This window comes from Corticium candelabrum, chromosome 4, assembly GCF_963422355.1.
Source record: "Corticium candelabrum chromosome 4, ooCorCand1.1, whole genome shotgun sequence".
Taxonomy (NCBI): Eukaryota; Metazoa; Porifera; class Homoscleromorpha; order Homosclerophorida; family Plakinidae; genus Corticium; species Corticium candelabrum.
In genome coordinates this window covers 3,513,390-3,531,687 of record NC_085088.1, presented here as the reverse complement: position 1 = coordinate 3,531,687, position 18,298 = coordinate 3,513,390, and the positions used below count along the sequence as shown (strand labels likewise).

General features: G+C 42.6%; 3 protein-coding genes and 3 long non-coding RNA genes across 6 annotated transcripts; 5 read left to right on the top strand and 1 right to left on the bottom strand.

The window, feature by feature from the left end:
• The first annotated feature begins 989 nt into the window (after positions 1-989).
• On the top strand, positions 990-1,780 carry LOC134179098 (uncharacterized). Its single transcript, XR_009969782.1, has 3 exons — positions 990-1,030; positions 1,093-1,149; positions 1,374-1,780. It is a non-coding gene; the product is annotated as an uncharacterized LOC134179098 (long non-coding RNA).
• Positions 1,781-5,219: 3,439 nt separating this feature from the next.
• LOC134178338 (uncharacterized) lies at positions 5,220-7,322 on the top strand. Its single transcript, XR_009969619.1, has 3 exons — positions 5,220-5,456; positions 5,527-5,664; positions 6,943-7,322. It is a non-coding gene; the product is annotated as an uncharacterized LOC134178338 (long non-coding RNA).
• Positions 7,323-8,412: 1,090 nt separating this feature from the next.
• Positions 8,413-11,373, bottom strand: LOC134178339 (uncharacterized). The gene is made up of 3 exons (XR_009969620.1): positions 11,235-11,373; positions 10,946-11,171; positions 8,413-8,712 (listed from the first exon to the last, which is right to left on the bottom strand). It is a non-coding gene; the product is annotated as an uncharacterized LOC134178339 (long non-coding RNA).
• A 211-nt stretch (positions 11,374-11,584) lies between these two features.
• On the top strand, positions 11,585-12,265 carry LOC134178039 (transcription factor ETV7-like). Its single transcript, XM_062644816.1, has 2 exons — positions 11,585-11,747; positions 11,835-12,265. Exons 1-2 carry the CDS (start codon positions 11,585-11,587, stop codon positions 12,056-12,058), a joined length of 387 nt encoding a protein of 128 aa, XP_062500800.1. The 3' UTR covers positions 12,059-12,265.
• Positions 12,266-12,455: 190 nt separating this feature from the next.
• LOC134178776 (glutathione S-transferase-like) lies at positions 12,456-13,251 on the top strand. Its single transcript, XM_062645668.1, has one exon. The coding sequence runs from the start codon at positions 12,475-12,477 to the stop codon at positions 13,171-13,173; it is 699 nt and encodes a 232-aa protein (XP_062501652.1). The 5' UTR covers positions 12,456-12,474; the 3' UTR covers positions 13,174-13,251.
• Positions 13,252-13,290: 39 nt separating this feature from the next.
• On the top strand, positions 13,291-14,112 carry LOC134178782 (glutathione S-transferase-like). The gene has a single exon (XM_062645675.1). It carries the CDS (start codon positions 13,302-13,304, stop codon positions 13,995-13,997), a length of 696 nt encoding a protein of 231 aa, XP_062501659.1. The 5' UTR covers positions 13,291-13,301; the 3' UTR covers positions 13,998-14,112.
• The last annotated feature ends 4,186 nt before the right edge of the window (positions 14,113-18,298 follow it).

Below are 18,298 nucleotides of genomic sequence, written 5' to 3'. Positions count from 1 at the left end.
GTCACGTGACATAATTTTCCTTGCGCTTTGTTTACCAATCTAGTTAATTCGTTTGTTTTGACCAATATCGCTTGTTGCCTCTACAGACTTCCGACAGAAGACAAGGATTCCTAATAAAAACGAAATTTTTACTTAATTAAGACAGCTAGCAGTTAGTTAGACTTAGTTAACTGCGACAGTAAAATAGCGCTCTAGCGGTCCGAGTCCTCATCATGCTCTATCTTCCTCTAGGAAATCGTGTATCAAACGTTTTTATACTGATTGCATACTATAGAGTCTATACACAGCTACAGTTCACGGTGCCTATAGTACACTATACCAGTACCGGTCTGGTCTGGTCCAGTGGGCTCTATTTTTATAAAGAATGTTTTGAAGACTTACGAATAGCCTACACACATCTGTAAGTAATTCATATAGACAAAAGGCGGTAGACACGTGCAGCTACCTTCCCTCCCCTCCCCCTCCCCTCCCCCTCCCTCTTTTGTTTAGCTTCATCTGGTTTCAAACCAGGTTATCCACAACAAACCCAGCAGACTAGTAACATTTTTATATAAATGGATTTAGTCGTGGTTTTGGTTGCATTGCTGTAGTTATAGCAATTAAGTGCACTCTAGCTGTCTGCTAAGTGTGCATGACATTATCTCTAATCCATTGACAATTCGTTCCACATTTCTCGATATTCACAAAAAGAACTCCTGGCGAATAACACAAATAGCAGACGCTGGCCTCTTTCCTACCTAAACTGTCTAGTTAAATGCAAGTCTTAGAAACAGCTTAAGTCGAGCAGCTTGGTCATTGATCAGTACATGCCAACTCTAGGCTAGCATTTATACGCCCAAAATTTCTTGTCATTTTGTAGTCTAGAGATGGTCGATAGATGTAAATCTACACGCCTGCGTTGAAATTGCATGGTGGGAGTTCAGTATACCGGGGAGTCTCCACATGCATTAGGCTTTTAGAACGTGATCTTGCAGCAATTTTCCATATCAATATCGGATAGCGCTGCTGCCACGACACGATTGACGAACAGGTAGACATAAACAATATGACGTACGTCGAATAAGCTTTGCTGATTGATTTTCGACATGACAGGATTAGCATTTCATGCAATGGAACTTCACATTGTTTATCAGTCAAACATACCAAATGGTGAGAATTCTCGTCGGCTGATCGATTAGTGCGGCTATTTTTGCTCCAAACTGCATGCGTCCCGATCAAATGACAAAATCAGCGTCCAATAGCGTTCTCAGATGGATTGGTCAAGCGGTTCACGTGCCCATTGGCGCCATTTGTTTTTGCCATTCACTTCGATCCCTTTCCTAGTTGCTACCGCAAGCGCATTACTCACCTTCTGAATTCTTATTTCTTGATAGACCCCGCTCTGTGGACGAAAGACGACGTCAAGGTGTGGCTTCTCGAATCCGAGAGGCAGTTTGACTTTCTGCCACTGAACACGGATGCTTTCCAAATGAACGGCAAGAAGCTATGCCTCATGACCGAAGAACAGTTCTTGGCTCTAGAGCCTCGTTACGGCGACATTCTGTACGAGTACCTGCAGCTCTTGATCGGAGATCGCTCGAAGATGCTCTAGGGCTGGCTCCCGAAGTGACTCGATCTGTCTTTTCCAGGACATCTTCCTGCTAGACCTATACGTATATTAAGCACAGTCAATATCATATTACGTATTCAGTGTATATTACTTATTCATTATCAGTACATTGTATCTAAGCATTTATATGCGAGTTCCCTACTGCATTAGCTCAAGTACTAAAGTGGCGCGTGAACACCCTCTCTTTGGAAGATTGAGTTGCCCTCGCATCACGTGAGCAGCTAAAGACTCCGCAAAGCAGCTTAACATGTTATGCCATAACTACAAACAGTAACTAAGCAGGTCTACACAGTTTTCACAAATTACGTCACGCCTACAAGCATGTCTCTCACAGAACGCGAGAATTCATCTCTAGATTACGCCACTACTGCAACATTCAAAATTTCCAGTCGCACAATACTTCAAGAATCTCTCTACCTTCACTATACTCAACGTTCACCTACCAGATTCCTGTCCTCTGAGCGCTTTTTCACTGCTGTACCGACAAATTCACTCACACGAGCACAGACGCCAAGTACGCGACGTATACTCTACCCCGATTGCCCCAAATCTCGCAGTTTTACGCCACTAGACGACGCAGAGCGACGTCGAGCAAGTCAAACGCACGACTAGGACTCGCAGAATGCTGGCAGAGGTCACAAGCAATTTCGAGTCAAAAAACCGGTGGACACGGTAACTCATGCATCTAATTGATTGTCCGCCCTCGCACCGGCATTTTCAGATCGATGGCGTGGGTTTCTACATTTGTCTCTTGTTTCAATCGCCCGTTGTTTTGCTGACTGATAGATAACCAACGAGATCGATCAGATTGCATTCTGCCCCCTAGAATGTTGTCGATCGGGTCGTTTTGCTGTCAGACATCAGACTCGCGATCCCAGCAACAGGAGGACGATTTCAGCCGTTTAGAGAAATTGGTGAGTTTTGGAAATAAAGTGTACACACGTTAGCATAAACGACAAGTCTAGTAACTATTTTACTTGGTCATTTGTATGTATAGAGGCATGCAGTTGTGTGTACGCATGAGTCTCCTGTGTACAGTATGCACTGCCTGTATAGTCTGTAGATATGGGCCAGCTAATACTCTTGATTCAGTAGTATATTGTATCATATAATGATCCCTATACTGCAGATGCATTAGTTAGTCGTTCAATAGCATAGCTGAATCGATTCTGCCATCATCTATAGACTGCTTTAAATTGGAACAGAGAAAGCATACAGACAGACAACTGCAATTAAGAGTCGCCATGCACAAACAGTCACTAACTAAGTGATAAATACATTAAGTGTGGAGTATAATAATTTATGTATTTACTGCCAGTCTCCGGGCCTTGTCACGCATCAGTGTTGTCTTCTAGCTAAGTAGTTACAGCAAAGCAACAACTTTACTTGTGTCTTAATTCATTTTATTCATTTATTTTTCTATTTTTATTTGTAACATAAACGACTGCTTTGGCACTGTTATGCCCTAGATCACGTAAATCTATGTACACATGCATCAGTTTTTGCCTCTAAACTATCTGGAAGATATAAACATACAGTCACTGAAATAACTTTCCACGTAATTACGCAAATACATGTACACGTATATTGATAAGTTAGAATTGACATTGACTAGTTTGAAGAGCAAATCGCGCAGACTGCAGGTCGTCACGTGTCTCTTAAAAGCCTAATAGGGCAGGAGTCTCTACTTTACGGATCGGCCGATGTTGTTGAGTGCTGCAGTAATTTAGCATATCATTATCTAGCGCCACAACAGCAAATCAGCACGTCGAGTCTCGTCTGATTCGAAAGTCAGTCGCGACTAGAAATCAACTTTTACTTGCTTTCTTGATCAATGTTGAGGGGTTCTCGAATCTGTAACTTTTTCACAATGGTAAATCATTGCAACGATCATCTAGACACATATATACTCACGGAATTGAGATCTAGGCATGCACGCATGGCGCACCCCATCTCACCAGAGTTGCCAACTCACACGCAACTTGCGTGAGTCTCACGCAAGTTCCTTCAGGTCACACGCTCACACGCGAGGAACCCAGATCTCACGCAACTTTTAGATTGCTGGAACTAGACCCAGACACACGTGTACAGTGAAACTGTAGGTACCCCATAGATTCACGTAAAAATCTGTAGTGTCTGATAGAAATCTAGGTAAAACTAACGAGACTGCCGTAAAGTGATCGATCATTACGAATAACCAACCCCAGGCAAGTCTAGTTCTGAAGCTGTCAAACAGATTCAGCCAATTCTACTAATGTACTAGTCCGCGCATCCCTAATTTCCCTCCTCCTTTTCAACTTTCGGACGTCCTCAGGAAGTCTAAAAGAGAGAGGGGCTGATTACGCGAGACTGATTTACTGCGTGCGTAAACTATATTGGTTTATCGTTACTAGCAGAAATTCTAATTCTGCGAGTACTTGCTAGTTAATTATTGTCTAGTGCGTATTGAAACACTGTGTTGTTTTTTAGTTATTTAGGTATTAGTTTTGTGGCCACGCCTGTATGCAGATATAAAGTACTGATGAAAATCTGAGATCTCACGCATTTTCAGTATTCCAGGTTGGCAACTCTGTCTCATGCACTTAGTAAATTCACTTTTCTGCGTACAGAACAAGTTAATTTGTAGTCACTGTTGTTGTTGTTGTTGTTGTTGTTGTTGTTGTTGTTGTTGTTGTCTGACGTTCGTGTTGTCGCTCTACAGAGCTTGTTTTGTGAATAGAAGACGAGGTCAAACTAATTTGGTTTCTCGAGTCGCAAAGGCTAGTTGACTTTCTTCTAGTCAACACGACTGCGTTGCAGTCATGATGGCAAGGAGTCTTCTAACTGAAATTGATAGCGCTGGAGCCTCGTGACGGTGACATTCTGCACGAACATTTGCGCCTTTTGATCGGAGATCGTTAATAATATTGCCTTTGTATTGCAACACTTTGCGTTTCATCTCTTTGTAGATGCATGCATGCATGTAGGCAATTGAGTTCGCCAAGGATATCTACTAGATTGTCAAATTAAAGCCTACACATGCACGCTGGATCTGTTGTGTCTACATGTAGGTTTACTTTGGATATTTGTGCTGCGCGTATCTAGCTAATGTAGATCTAAATTGGTAAATAATAAATTTGAAAGAAACTTAGTCGTGTCAACTGAGTAAATTCGTACTTTCCGATTGCGTGAGATACATAGCAAACGTACGTACACTCGATGGTGTGTGTGTGTGTGTGTTGCGTGCGTGTAAACAGTTGAAACCTAACCCTACATACACTGTCACTGTAGAGCTGTAATTACAGTGCAGCAGCACCAAAATACATGTAATTGCAACCGCCATTTTGGTCCTTGCATCCCGCGCTAATTAGCATGCACACGTACACCACACTGAACTTGAGAAACATATAGAGCAACAGACGTTGTCCACACCTTCTACATACCAATAACACCTCGTACATGTAGACAACACTGGTCAGACCCGGCCTAGACACGCACGACAGTGACGACATCGACCTGTTGCACACCTAATTATCTATTATAGCTACAGAATTGCTTGTCCGACTCCTACAGTAGGTGTACATGTCACTGCCTGTCAGATAAAGACGTAAGACACAGTCAAACACGCGCATTTTGCTGCTCTGCATCTCCGCGAACGCGCGGGGGCCTGATGTGATTACTCCATCAAAACCCGGTAGACACGGTACCGGTACTTCCACACTGGATGCGCCCGTCGCCCACACGCAAGCGCGTTCGTCCGCTGTTTAGCCCTAGCCAACGTCGACAGCAGCACTCGCCCTGCGTCTGGAAAACGAAATCAAGCAACTTCTGAATCGCTCAACTTGTTGTGTGCAGCAGGAGTAACCAGGTGAGCCAACCGACCAATCAGCACATTCGGTTGCGTTCTGCAAATGAAGAAGTTTGTTTGTGTCTTCAAGCAGTGTATCATAGTTTGATGAACGTCGAGTGTCGAGGGCGCGGTAGCCGCCATCTCCACATAACTATGGACCAGACGGTCTTCAATCAACTGCTGCCCAGCCAACTGGCCCTCAACTCTCGATATCTCTTACCTTTAGGTGAGTTTGCAGGAAACGTGTGGAAATCAATAGCATAGCAACTTGCCGTCCTTATCTGATGGGTACAATATTCCCTTCCAAAGAATATTAGAGTGTATAGATGTGCAAGTGATCATGAGTACGTGCATCACTAGAGGTGCAGTGCTATAGAGCAGCTGGGAAGGAGAGTAGACGGTATAAAACCCGGCTATGATTATGTCAACAATTTTCCAACAGTAGTGCACATCCTCCCCAATCATATAGTAATTTTTTTAGTTACATCTGTTGGTCGCCCCTCATGGATCATTTGTTGTAGTGTGTTGGAGTCTCTAAAGTGACTGCTCGACACCTAGAGAAAGTTTACTTTTGGTTTCCTTCCTCAGATATCCGTGTACAGATCACTATAACAGGAAACTAACACAAATAGATAAATCGAGCAACACCACTGATGTTGCCAACAAGCTTTGTGCTTTGTGTTCATAGAGTCAGTCTACAGTATAACTATTCCTGTTGTGTAATGTCATGTTGCCAACTGAGATTAATTAACCTAAGCAATTGAGTAAGAAAATAGACAATTTTCCACCTACTAACAGCAGTTCTTAGTGCATGCATGACCACTGGGTGACTGCAACCGGAATCATGACGTCAACATCTGCATTGTTTACAAGACAAGAGCCTCCAAGCTCCAACGAATTACAAGCAATTTGGCAGGACAATCGAGGCTATGTGTTCTGCGAATGTACTTTTTGAGTTATTACAACAATAGCAGAGTTTGCCCACAGGACAAATGTCAAGTCCCTTCTATCCTAAAAAAGGAGGGGTGACACAGTGCCAGCTAAAGGACAACCAAGTGAAATAAAACACGGAGAGGAGAGATAGATCTGATTACTAAATTAGTAAATGGGATAGCTACGTTTCACATGTGATGATGGTACGCACAAGGCTCACAGTGATGACATGCTAATGTCTCATTTGTCCAATATATGGAACACCAGACCTGCTACATTGTTATCCACGAAAGTAGCAAGAAAATGTTACCTTAGCTGAAACAGAACAAGCATCCAAGTTTCACAAGTACTTCCTACACTATGTATCATGCAACAGTCAATATAATGGTACTCTATCTGTCCTCTAGATCACATATTCCAGTTCCTGTACAGGGGTCTTCCTATTTAAGTGTTCCCATATGACTGTACCCTATACAACCATATCCCGAATGAAACATTGCTATAACAAATACAATAGTCCATGTCCTTTGTTGGAAAGTATTGAATTTGTTTACACTTGCCTTGTCCCTAGATCCTCTCAAGTGGAACCGAGAACATGTTCAGCAGTGGCTTGCCTCATCTGCTATCAAGTACAACATCAGACACATTGACTACGGCCGATTCCGGATGAACGGACGTGGACTGTGCTTGATGTCAGTGTTGGGATTCGAGGCACGAGTACCGGGTTCAGGCAGCATACTCTACACTGAACTGTGCATCCGAATCCAGCAGACTATGGTTCTGAGAGCAGCAAACATCACTCACTACTAATACGCGTGTTATAATTATAGAAAGATATTAGAACAAAACGGTTACAATAAATGCATGTATGTAGTAGGTATCTGTACTGTCAGTAAGATTATATCATTACTCTAGAGATAACCGTAGATAGTTGCAGATTGATATATGAGATACAGCACCAATCTAGAGTGTTGTATCTAGTGTCTTGCATGGCAGTAGGGACATTACAAACAATAAAAAATTGAAGATACTTTACTTGGTTGTTTGTTGCACAATATAATGGATACATGCAGAATGTCTCAGATGTTCTTAAAACAGGAGTGGATGCACGATTTTAAAGAGGAGATTCTGTTGGATGACAGAATGACCATATGAAATACATATGTAATTTATTAAGAACCGACTGTTTGAATGCACTTGAAATACACTGCATACCATTACTCTATCATGCACCTGTCAGAGTACAAATTTGACAAAATCTTAGTTTACAATTTTAATGTCCTTTTGATGCTGGTTCCTTAAACCCTTGAAGCCCTCTGGATCTGTCATCATCTGATATTGTTATCTCAATTAGCTTGTCTAAATTCAAGCTGAAAACTTTTGCATGTCCACCTCTTATGACTGACTGTTGGGCAGAATGAATATTAATTAATTAAAATGGCCTTATTGAGCTTGTTGCCAATATGAAAGCTACAGCATTAGAGTAAGCATGTCTAGATGGCTCTTCTCCAAATTCATCGAAGAGCATCCATGCTATATAGACGTCCACTTATCGCACCACCCATCACATAACCTATTTCCCAACATCTCAAATTTATAATTATAAATTAAAACAGTATTTTACAAATTCATTGCAAAAATTTATATATAATAACAAACAAAATACTACATTGACTCATAATTTTTCAAGCCACTCCCTCAGCAGTACACATTCAAACAGTGCAATATGTTTTTCAAGTAATGGATGCTTATTGAATCCTTCTATCACATAAAAGGACACCACATTAAGTGGTGGACTGCTTCTTGAGAACCTCACTCTAAACGGGCTGAATCAAATTCCGGTCTGTCTGTCCTTATGTCGTTACGTTTCTATATATGTTTGTAAGCGTGTGTCACACTAGGGGATTTGTTGAGCCAATCAGCAGTCCTTTTGGGCAGCAACAATGGGTGACGTAACAATCCTGCGAGGTAAGACAGAGAAAGGCCCAGATGTCGTATCCATTTTAAGGTCAAACCGTCGTCAAGTTGAGAAGCACCGAGTAAAGTTTAGGTAATAGTTGTACACGTCTGTTACTTTTTTACAGAAAAATCACAAAACAAACAAATTTATCGTTCTTCATGAAGCCAAGTGAAGGTCCCATGGGACCATGCATGCAACGATCGACCAACATGCATCATCCCCGATCTTCAAGAAAGCAATATGTTTTATCCATGGGTGTAAGTAGGACTGATGATGAACGATTGACGTCGTCTTGCAAGAAAGATTCGTACAAAACGTTGACGCTGCTTTCTTCTCGATCCAGTCACTTCACAGTATTTCCCTTGCATGCAGCCAGGAGACCTACGAGATCAATGTATAAAGATAACAAGCCCGCTCCGTGCAAGAGTTATGCAGCTGGAGCGAAAGAGTTATGCAGCTGACACACACACACACACACACACACACACACACACACACACACACACACACACACACACACACACACAACTACAAGCACATACCGTATTCGCCCGTAATAATGCCCATGTCTATATATATATGCCATGTGCGACAGGTCAGAACTTTCAGCCCGAAAAGACGCCCATGCCCAACTATATGCCCAGGGTACGCATGCGCAGACAAAACAAAATGGGGTCCACAGAACATTCGTTTCCGTCTGTGTGCGTATGATGAGCTGGTGTCAGTGTTGAGTGAAAGTGCTTACCGCTAGACTCATGTCTTCGTTGCAATTACCGACCCTGATGCTCTTGACGAGCTTCAGGTCGACCACGTGTGTATAGTGTTTAGTTTCTGCGTGTATGCTGATCCTCTGTGAATACCAGTACCTTTGATCTTGCAAATGGTTAATTGCAAGCATTTGTGGTATTTCTGTCTTCAAGTATTTACATGATGACTGGCCAAAAGACAGCATTTTGCGACCATGTATATGCCTAGGACCAAAATAATGCCCATGCCCTAGTATACGCCCAGACAAAAAACTTTTTCTTTTCTATACGCCCAAGGTGTTATTACGGGCAAATACGGAATGCTCGTAGCTCTGAAGCGAGTAGAGCACAGCTTCATTTACTGGTTAGAAAACCCACATCAACATTATACACAGGTGGATAGAAAGGGGAGGTCCTGGGGGTCAGGACCCCTCCTCTTCAATGATAAGCCCACCGTAGCCAAAATATTAAAGGAATCTTGTTTTATAGTTCCGTAGGTCATACAGATTTAGCTGCTATGGGGTGTGGCTAATGATACAACTGGACCACCTCTTTTGAAAAGTTCTGTAATTATTATTACACCACGCCTGACATATACCCTACAAGTACTAATAATCATGCACACAAAGATAAATTAATTAACTAACAACTAATTATAATAAAAATTTACTAACTATTAGTAATATTAGTAGCTAATCTGCCCATGGGAGAGAACGAGATAGTGGGCTACTAGTAGTAATCATATAATTGTCATCCTGCACTATCATCCACTATTTCCCGAATATGTAAGATATACAAACCACTGAAGTTATTGGTTTAATTAATTAATTAAAAATATGCTACAGCACATTCAGATCATAATCTTCCTATTGATCACAGATTTCAAAATCAGTTGTCTAAGTTGCTAACCTCAGCTAGCCTCGACACTAGGCCGTCCTTCGCTTTCGGTGGTCCTTCTAGCCTCGTACCAAACCCTCTCGCGCCGTCAAGTCCGGTTCCCGTATAACACGACAACGCCGGAGAGGGTCTGGGATCATACCGCCTCCCGTTTATGCTATTAAATGATCAAATTAGCTTGTATGTCACCAAGCTTCAGGCTACTAATAGGATTAGTCTAACAGTTATTCTCATGTGTCACACGGAATGTCTTGCAACAGACTTAACCTTCCATTCGTACTCTACTTGTTTCCTTTCAATGTTGGTATCCTTTCTCTACGCAAGATCTACGTATTTGCCAACTCTCTGGGAGAGAGGACTTCCTCTCCAAGAGGCTCTAGAGCGGAAGTCCTAGTCAACACCACATTTGACGGCACACACTCCCAAGCTCCAGATGCTCCCAAATCGTACACGAGCTTCCCGATTCGTATTGTTCTCGTAGCCTAGCACAGTAATAGAGCGGCGCCTAGTGCATCCCTATTCCAAGTTACCTAGACTGCTGATCGAATCACATTGAACCTCATGACACACAGCTTCAGATAATGGTGAATCGAACTCAGGATCGTGTGAATGAATCTTTTTCCATGCAGTAAAATGAATCCCTTCCCATGCAGCTACAGGAACGAAATGTAAACAGTAAATGTATGCAATCGAATATCACAGGTACAGTGTAGAATAACTTTGATGGAAGGATAGCTTCATAATTAACTAAGAGCATAAAAGTGTTGACGTTGGTGACATGGGGTGACACTTAGATGACGGTGGGGTGACAATAGGTAAAGAAAGTAGGCGGTATGATCCCAGACCCTCTCTGGAGTGTTGTCCTGTTATACGGGAACCGGGCAGGACAGCGCGAGAGGGTCTGGTACGAGGCTAGCACAAGTGATGTAGCAATTCTTCTCACACCAAGATAAAGAAATTAATTAATTTACCTTTACCAGATGACAAGAAGCTCGCACGGTGACCATTTAGAAAGTGGAGACTGGGTACGCTCTTCTGGTGTCGTTCTCTCTTTGGCATTTATTTTCTACCCTAGACGTCGACTTTCGTAAAAGTGTCTAGCGGCCAATTCAAAATTGCTGCAGCAACATCGATGTGGTTGTCTGCCCACACTCTTTTTGATCTAACGACAACAGAGCCGTTCCGTCGCTACTGCATCTAGAGACACACTCGTGTCAGTGTTTCAGTATCTGAAATGTCAGCAAACGAACACACACTAACCAAGATAGATGACTGTTCGTGTCAATAGCCGTGTCTCCTGTGGTACAGTACCTTCTGAAAGCTAGCCTGTTGCCAATCAAATGCGATTATACGGGAACGTTAATATTCAACGCTCCCGGATTGTAGTTCATCCTCTGGCATTTGCACGATTCTAACAAAAGATCGGATGCGATACCGACAACATCTTCTCAACATTTAATACGGTTTGGCGTCATCGCAAACGTGGCAATTGCCACAACAAAAACGAACAGGTGAAAGGGGCGTGACTTACGCCACAGCACTACGCTAACGATAACCAATTATAGAGCTGTAAGCGCCTTACCACGCCCACCTCTGCCTAAGTATGCAGCATGGAATCTTCCGGGTTCGTTACGTTTAGGGACAATCCCATTTTATCACTTCATGCTATGGAAATAGAACGACTCGACGGTAATACCGTGCAACTGTGCAACTCAACTCAAAGCGCGACCCACCTAGCACACGCAGCGATGGAATTCCACAGCAGAGCGAGAAGTAAGCCACAAACAACTCTCAACATGCACTAGAGTCCGCAACAAATGTCATTCTAATATCTTCCTGACAACGGATCTTCTGTTTTAGAGCCGCTGTATTGGACAACAGAAGACGTTCAAGAGTGGGTGAGAGCAGCGGTGCGCGAGTACGACCTAACTGCCGTGGATCCGTCTGTATTCAAGGTCGACGGCCAACAGCTAGCGCGTATGAGTGTGCAGAGATTTCTTGAACTCGATCCCAACACTGGAGACATTCTGTACGAAGTACTTCGAGTTACTGACGAAGACTGCAGAGTTCTGGGAAGCAACTAAGAGTTAGAGATAAGACGACAGAATGTCTTTATAAGACAGTCTGTAGGAATTTGATTAATTAATTAATTAATTATGTGAAGACACAGCAATCTAGCAAAGTACAGTGGATAGCAGCCTGCAAATGAACAGCAATGGTATGGTGTAGCAACTGAAACACACACTGAAAATAGATTTGATAGATTTTTAACACGACTGCGCATGCGTTTATTATATTACCGATATTTATTGTGAGTAATACCGTAGTAAAGATTACACGCACATGGAATCAGTCTCCTTGTTTGTCGTACTGTACACTCCCCATACTAGACGAGATATATAACCATTACATGAATTAATTAAACACACTACTTCCAGGAGCAAAAGTTATCCGGGCTTTGTCACGTGCGTAAATCACGTGTGTCGCTTTTACTGGTACGATGGCAGCAGCTCCCAAGATTGTACTGCGCTACTTCGACTGTCAAGGCAGGGCGGAGCCGCTTAGAAGAATGCTCGTTGATTCGGGCGTAGAATTTGTCGACGAGAAGGTCCCCATCTCCGAGGAATGGGTGAAGATGAGAGAAGACCCAAACTTTGCCGGCCCGCTCAAGACACTACCCGTCTTGCATTGGGACTCCTTTGTTACACCAGGAACGGAAGCGATCGCCTTATATCTTGCGCACAAATTTGGATACGTTGCCGATGGCAGTCTGGAGACTCTAACAGTGAGTGCAGCTCTCTGCTCTGTTGGTCACTCTGACATTATCAAGCCTGCATTCAAGTTTCTGTATGAGGGAGGTTCTACCCCAGAGAAAAGCATTGAAGAGGATTTCAAAACAACGTTTGATTTCATTCGATCCAGAGTTGTACCGTTTGAACAGTATCTTTCGAAGGGACCTTATCTTTTGGGTGAAAAACTATCTGCAGCTGACTTCTTTGTCTCTACGGCCTGTGATATTGCTTTTCAAATTTTTGGAGAGAAAATTATGGATGGATGCCCAAAATTGAAGAGCTTTTTGCAACAGATGGCCGAGAGACCACGAATCAAAGAGTACCTGAATTCTGATCGTAAACCGACACAATTTTGTGCTAGTGTCAGGGAGACTGAAATTCTTGAGAAAACGAGGCGTTTACTCTGATGTTTTTAATTAATTTTTGCTGCTGTTTTTCGATTCCTTGTGTTTTGATTCCTCTAGAAATAAATGTAGTTTGTCCCACGTGCAATGACTACGCATGCGCTAGGATAAGACCCGTATATTTCGGCAAAATGTCGGCAAAGGTCGTTCTGCGCTACTTCGACTGCCAGGCTCGAGGTGAACCGCTGAGAATAATGCTGGTCGACTCGGGGATAGATTTCGTCGACGATCGCGTTGGTGGCACGTTCGAAGACAAGAAGAAAGTCTTGCAAGATCCCAACAGAGGCGGCCCATTCAAGTCGCTACCCATCCTTCACTGGGACTCGTTTATGACCCCTGGTTGTGAAGCAATCGCCTCCTACCTCGGCCACAAGTTGGGCTACGTGGCAGACGGGAGTCTGGAATCCAAGGCTTTGAGCGCTGCTCTCTGTGCCTGTGGATTGGAGGATATCATCAAACCCTCGTTTGAATTTTTATGCCTTGGAGGGTTTTCTACGGCAAAGACCATCGAAGAGGATTTTGCTGCATGTTTTTCGAATCTTCGACGACGAATCGAACCACTTGAACAATTTCTCGGAAAGCAGACGTTCTTCCTTGGTGACGAACTGTGTCCTGGCGATTTCTTTGTATACACGGCGTGTGAGTTTGCGCGGAAGATATTTGGAGAGAAGCTGCTGGAGGGGTGCGATCAGTTGAAGAATTTCCTACAGCGAATGTCCGAGCGTCCACACATCCAACAATATTTGAAATCGGGACGACAGTCACCACTGCTGTGTGGTAGTATTCGAGAAGATGAAGTAGTTCAGAAGACCAGGCACCTTTTGTAGTTTGTTTAAATTATTTGTTGCAACAAATTTGCTGCTGTTGGTAGGGTAGCGTGTCTAGGTGGTCTGCTACTTTGTGTACTATCTGCTCCTCACTGTCTAAAATCTGTGCACTGAATTTCTTGGTGACTGTTCTCATTGGTTTGTCACTACTATTAGTCAAACAATGCTCTTTAGGATGCTGGGGTAGCATTCTGGGATTAACAACATACCAGCTTGTGGATCAAGTCAGAAGGGCGAACACACATTGTTATTTCATTGTACAGTTCTAGGCCCAATACTGTAATTAACCCAAGGCGCGCATGCGCTAGGGTTACAGTGGTGTGCCTGTAGACGGATGCAGAGTTGCCAACCAGGAATACTCAAAATGCGTGAGATCTCAGATTTTTATCAGTACAGTAACTTATCTGCATATGGGCGTGGCCACAAACGACTAAATACATAAATTTTTACAAACACGAAACTTTAAAGCTCTCCCGTTGAATCTGGATAAGTGCAGGGTATTTGCTAAATCCATTAGCTAATGTTACTTAAGTTAACTAAAGCAACCTCACTTAATTCCGTCTCAAAACAACATCTAACTATCATTCCTGCGTTTTCTGTTATATCTTGCTGTAGCCGTTTTTGCTTTCAGTAGGAGCTCTCTAGTTGGCTCAAACTTCAGAACAGTACCCTGCGTCATAGCTAATTTTGTTATTATAATAGATGCTAGAGTCGTTTCTGCATTCAGCCACGGTCGAGATTCACTCCTGTTCTTCCGAATCATGCTGAAAATCCGTTCTTCTCCAGCATTAGAGTGAGGGATAGTTGCTACCAGCCTGGCAATTTTGCTGAGAAGAGGAAACCATTCCTGTCCATCACCGTGTTTGGCCCTAGCTAGAAATGCTCATACGCTTTCCAGTTTGAAACCATCCTTGCATACATCTTCAGGAAGAAAACTATCACTAAGCCTTTGGTAGTCTAAAAGCTCAGATTGAAGGGAATCAATATCTGTGTGACTGAAATTGATTACGCCATTGTACTTTTCAACGAAATAGAGTACAGATGCAAATTTTGCGCTTTGTCTTGTCCTGAAGTCCGTCCACTTTGCATGTTGGAAAAGAGCCTCTTCAAACGGAAAACGAGAAGTAAGATATTCGGTTGCAGCACTGAAGAACTTTCGAACACCAGCTAGGAAATTTTCCGTTGAAGAGACGTAATATCTCCTCTTTCTAGCCTTCTGAGCATCTGATTTGTTGCATATCCAACAGAAAGTTCTTTGTCTGGCAGTTGTTCTTTTGACGCTCTGACTGATGAATCTGTACTATCTGTAGCCCGACATATAACACGTAGGCTAATGAATCTTTTCAAGAACGATCTAACTACTTCAAGCATTCGGTCAAAGAGAATATGAATGCAAGGCTCTTCTCTTTGCAACAGCTTGTTTGCTTGTTTGAAGGTAGGCAGAGATGCTTGGAAAAACATAAAGAAAATCTCTGTCATAGGATTTTCAAAGCTTCTACGCAGCCTCTGAAACCGTGCATCTCGGCAACTTTCAGACAGAAAATAAGACTTCAAGAATTCATACTCTAGTAGAACCCTGTTCACGACTTCTTCTAGGCTCAGCCATCTCGTTGATACATATTTCAGTATCTTTCTGTATTCTACAGCACAAAAGGAACAAAAGTCTTGTAGTGAGCTAGTTCTTTTTTGGCTGTTTCGAAACCAGAAAAACAAGTCGGTCGTCATATCTTCAAGATCACAACCAGTCACTTCCATAAAGGCCTTGGTAGCAGCACGAGCTGTATTGTGAATAATATGACATGGACATCCAACGAAGAAAACTGAAGGGTGCAAGGAATGAACCCTGGTCATAATAGAGTTACGACGTCCAACATTAACACTAGCGTTGTCAACGCTGAATGCAACACAATTGCTCCATGGAATATTAAGCCGTTGAATTACCTCATTGATTGATTCAAAAATTATAGCTGCCGTCCCAGCTTCTTTAACATGGTAAGACACATGTCTAGGAGTTGAAAAACATTTTTTCGGGAATCAGGATCAACAAATCGTACAGTCAAAGGATTTAGCTTCTTATCGTCATTTCTGTCGGTAGAACCATCAATGGCAAGAGAGTACGGTTCTTTCTGAATGGCCTTAACAACTTTTTCTCTAATTTCTTCAGCTAGTGCATTGTTTAATTAAGATGCATGTCGACTTGGTGCGACTACAAGAATATCCTTTCGCTGTTGGGCTGTCTGAAAAAATACTTCGAACAAGGGGACTTAATGTATCAGCTAGAGACATTGGAACGTTACGCTGAGCAATCAAACACGTCATCTTGACTTCAGCTCTAGTAATCTAAATAGAAAAAATACCATTTATCTATCATCCATCCATCCATCCATCCCATCCCATCCCATCCATGCATTCATAGATACATACAAACATACATACGTATGTATGCAAGTATGTATGTATGTATCTATCTAGACTAACACAGTATTCTTAACCTTATCCTGCAATGCAGAATCAGCTCTGGGTATATTCAGTGACGGTTGAAGAATGGCTCTGTCAGCTTCTGCTGTCTTCTCTGTGTGCCTCTTTCCAGTAACATATCGACGAATGTCTCCTTCTCCCATGTGACCACAGCTAATTGCACATCTGCACACTGTGCAATAGAATTTGTGGACGTCTTTTACCACAGACTGTATGCATGGCCACTTCTTTGTAAAGTTTTTTTGGGGAATTTGCATTTGTATGTTGCAGCACCTGCAAATTTTCGCCTAGGGTTACTGTCACAAGCACTAGCATCTTCTACACTGTCTTGTTCTGAAGGTGGCTCTGTTTCCAATTCGTCCTCCTCTGGTTGTTTTTCCTCTGTTTGAATCAGAGATAGTCGACCTTCTAGAGCGTTTGGTTCAGCGCTAACTGTGGCATGTGGTATGTTAGTGTTAAGTTGCCTCTGAGTAATTAGATATCTACATCAGTGTATTACGGAAATACAAGGAGTTTTAACCCTACTAAGCCCGCAGACAACACTAACATTTGACTTTTATTTGTGTCTCTTAGTAGTTATCCAAGAATCTAACAGTGTTGCCGGTAGTCTCTTTCTCTTACTGCTTTGTAAACCGGTAATGTTAGACTGATTCGAATTCAAGTCACTATCCGAGAGATGTTCAGATCTTCTTGATCTAGGTGTTTCAATTGTTTCGGATCTACTAGTAGAAACTGTTACTTTTTCCTGATACCTCTGACTCCGACTTAGACTAGCAGTTGGTGGACAAGTGCTAAGAAGTTGTCTAGAATCTTCGTCAATATCTGATCAACACATAGTGCGCCATGTGTCAATACGCATTAGACAATAATTAAGTAGCCAGTACTCGCAGAATTAGAATTTCTGCTAGTAACGATAACCAATATAGTTTACGCGTGCAGTAAATAAGTCTCGCGTACTCAGCCCCTCCCTCTTTTGGACTTCCGGACGACGTCAGGAAGTTGGAAGGGAGAGGGAATGGTGCGCGGACTAGTAGTAGGCTCAATATCATTGACAATTTCAGAACTAGACTTGCCTGGGGTGTCTAGATAAAAGACATCTTCATCCTCCTGCTGGGTGTTCGCTGTTGGTCGCTTCCTCGATATCGCGTAGCGTAATATTCCATATATTTGCATACACACGTATCGCGCGCTGTAACATACGGGACTATTTTATGCATCCTCGATTTCCGGACTAAATCAACTATCGCCAGCACAGGCATTTGGGAGTTCAACTGTTGGTTATTCGTAATCATCGATTACTTTACGGCAGTCTCATTAGATTTTATATTAGGTACTATCAGACACTACAGATTTTACGCAATCTACTGTGTACGTGTACCTACAGATTCTGTTCGCTGTACATGTCTGCCTGACAACAACGGATCTAGTTCCAGCAATCAAAGTTGCGTGAGATCTGGGTTCCTTGCGTGTGAGCGTGTGACCTGAAGGAACTTGCGTGAGACTTACGCAAGTTGCGTGTGAATTGGCAACTCTGCGGATGGAGGAATGGCAATTGGAATGCAGCGCATGAGGTCATTGTTATTGTTTAAACAATACTTTTGCAGCAACGATAAAGCTAAAAGTTGTTAGCTCTAGTACATGACTTTCGATTCAGTCCAATTCATCGAGTCATCATGCTTTACCTAGCTAGAACATGTCACCAGATTCTACGCTCACCTTCACAAGATTTCTTCCAATACACATGGATAACATTATGCACCACGTCCAGCTTTTGCTGTCGAATCATTAATTAATTAATGGCTATTAGTGCACTGAATATACCA

Excerpts from the sequence above, each read along its gene's own strand:
- LOC134178039 (XM_062644816.1), top strand. The coding sequence starts at position 11,585 with ATGGAATCTTCCGGGTTCGTTACGTTTAGGGACAATCCCATTTTATCA. Across the intron at positions 11,748-11,834 it reads ATTCCACAGCAGAGCGAGAA|AGCCGCTGTATTGGACAACA; the intron begins GTAAGCCACAAA and ends CTTCTGTTTTAG.
- LOC134178776 (XM_062645668.1), top strand. The coding sequence starts at position 12,475 with ATGGCAGCAGCTCCCAAGATTGTACTGCGCTACTTCGACTGTCAAGGC.
- LOC134178782 (XM_062645675.1), top strand. The coding sequence starts at position 13,302 with ATGTCGGCAAAGGTCGTTCTGCGCTACTTCGACTGCCAGGCTCGAGGT.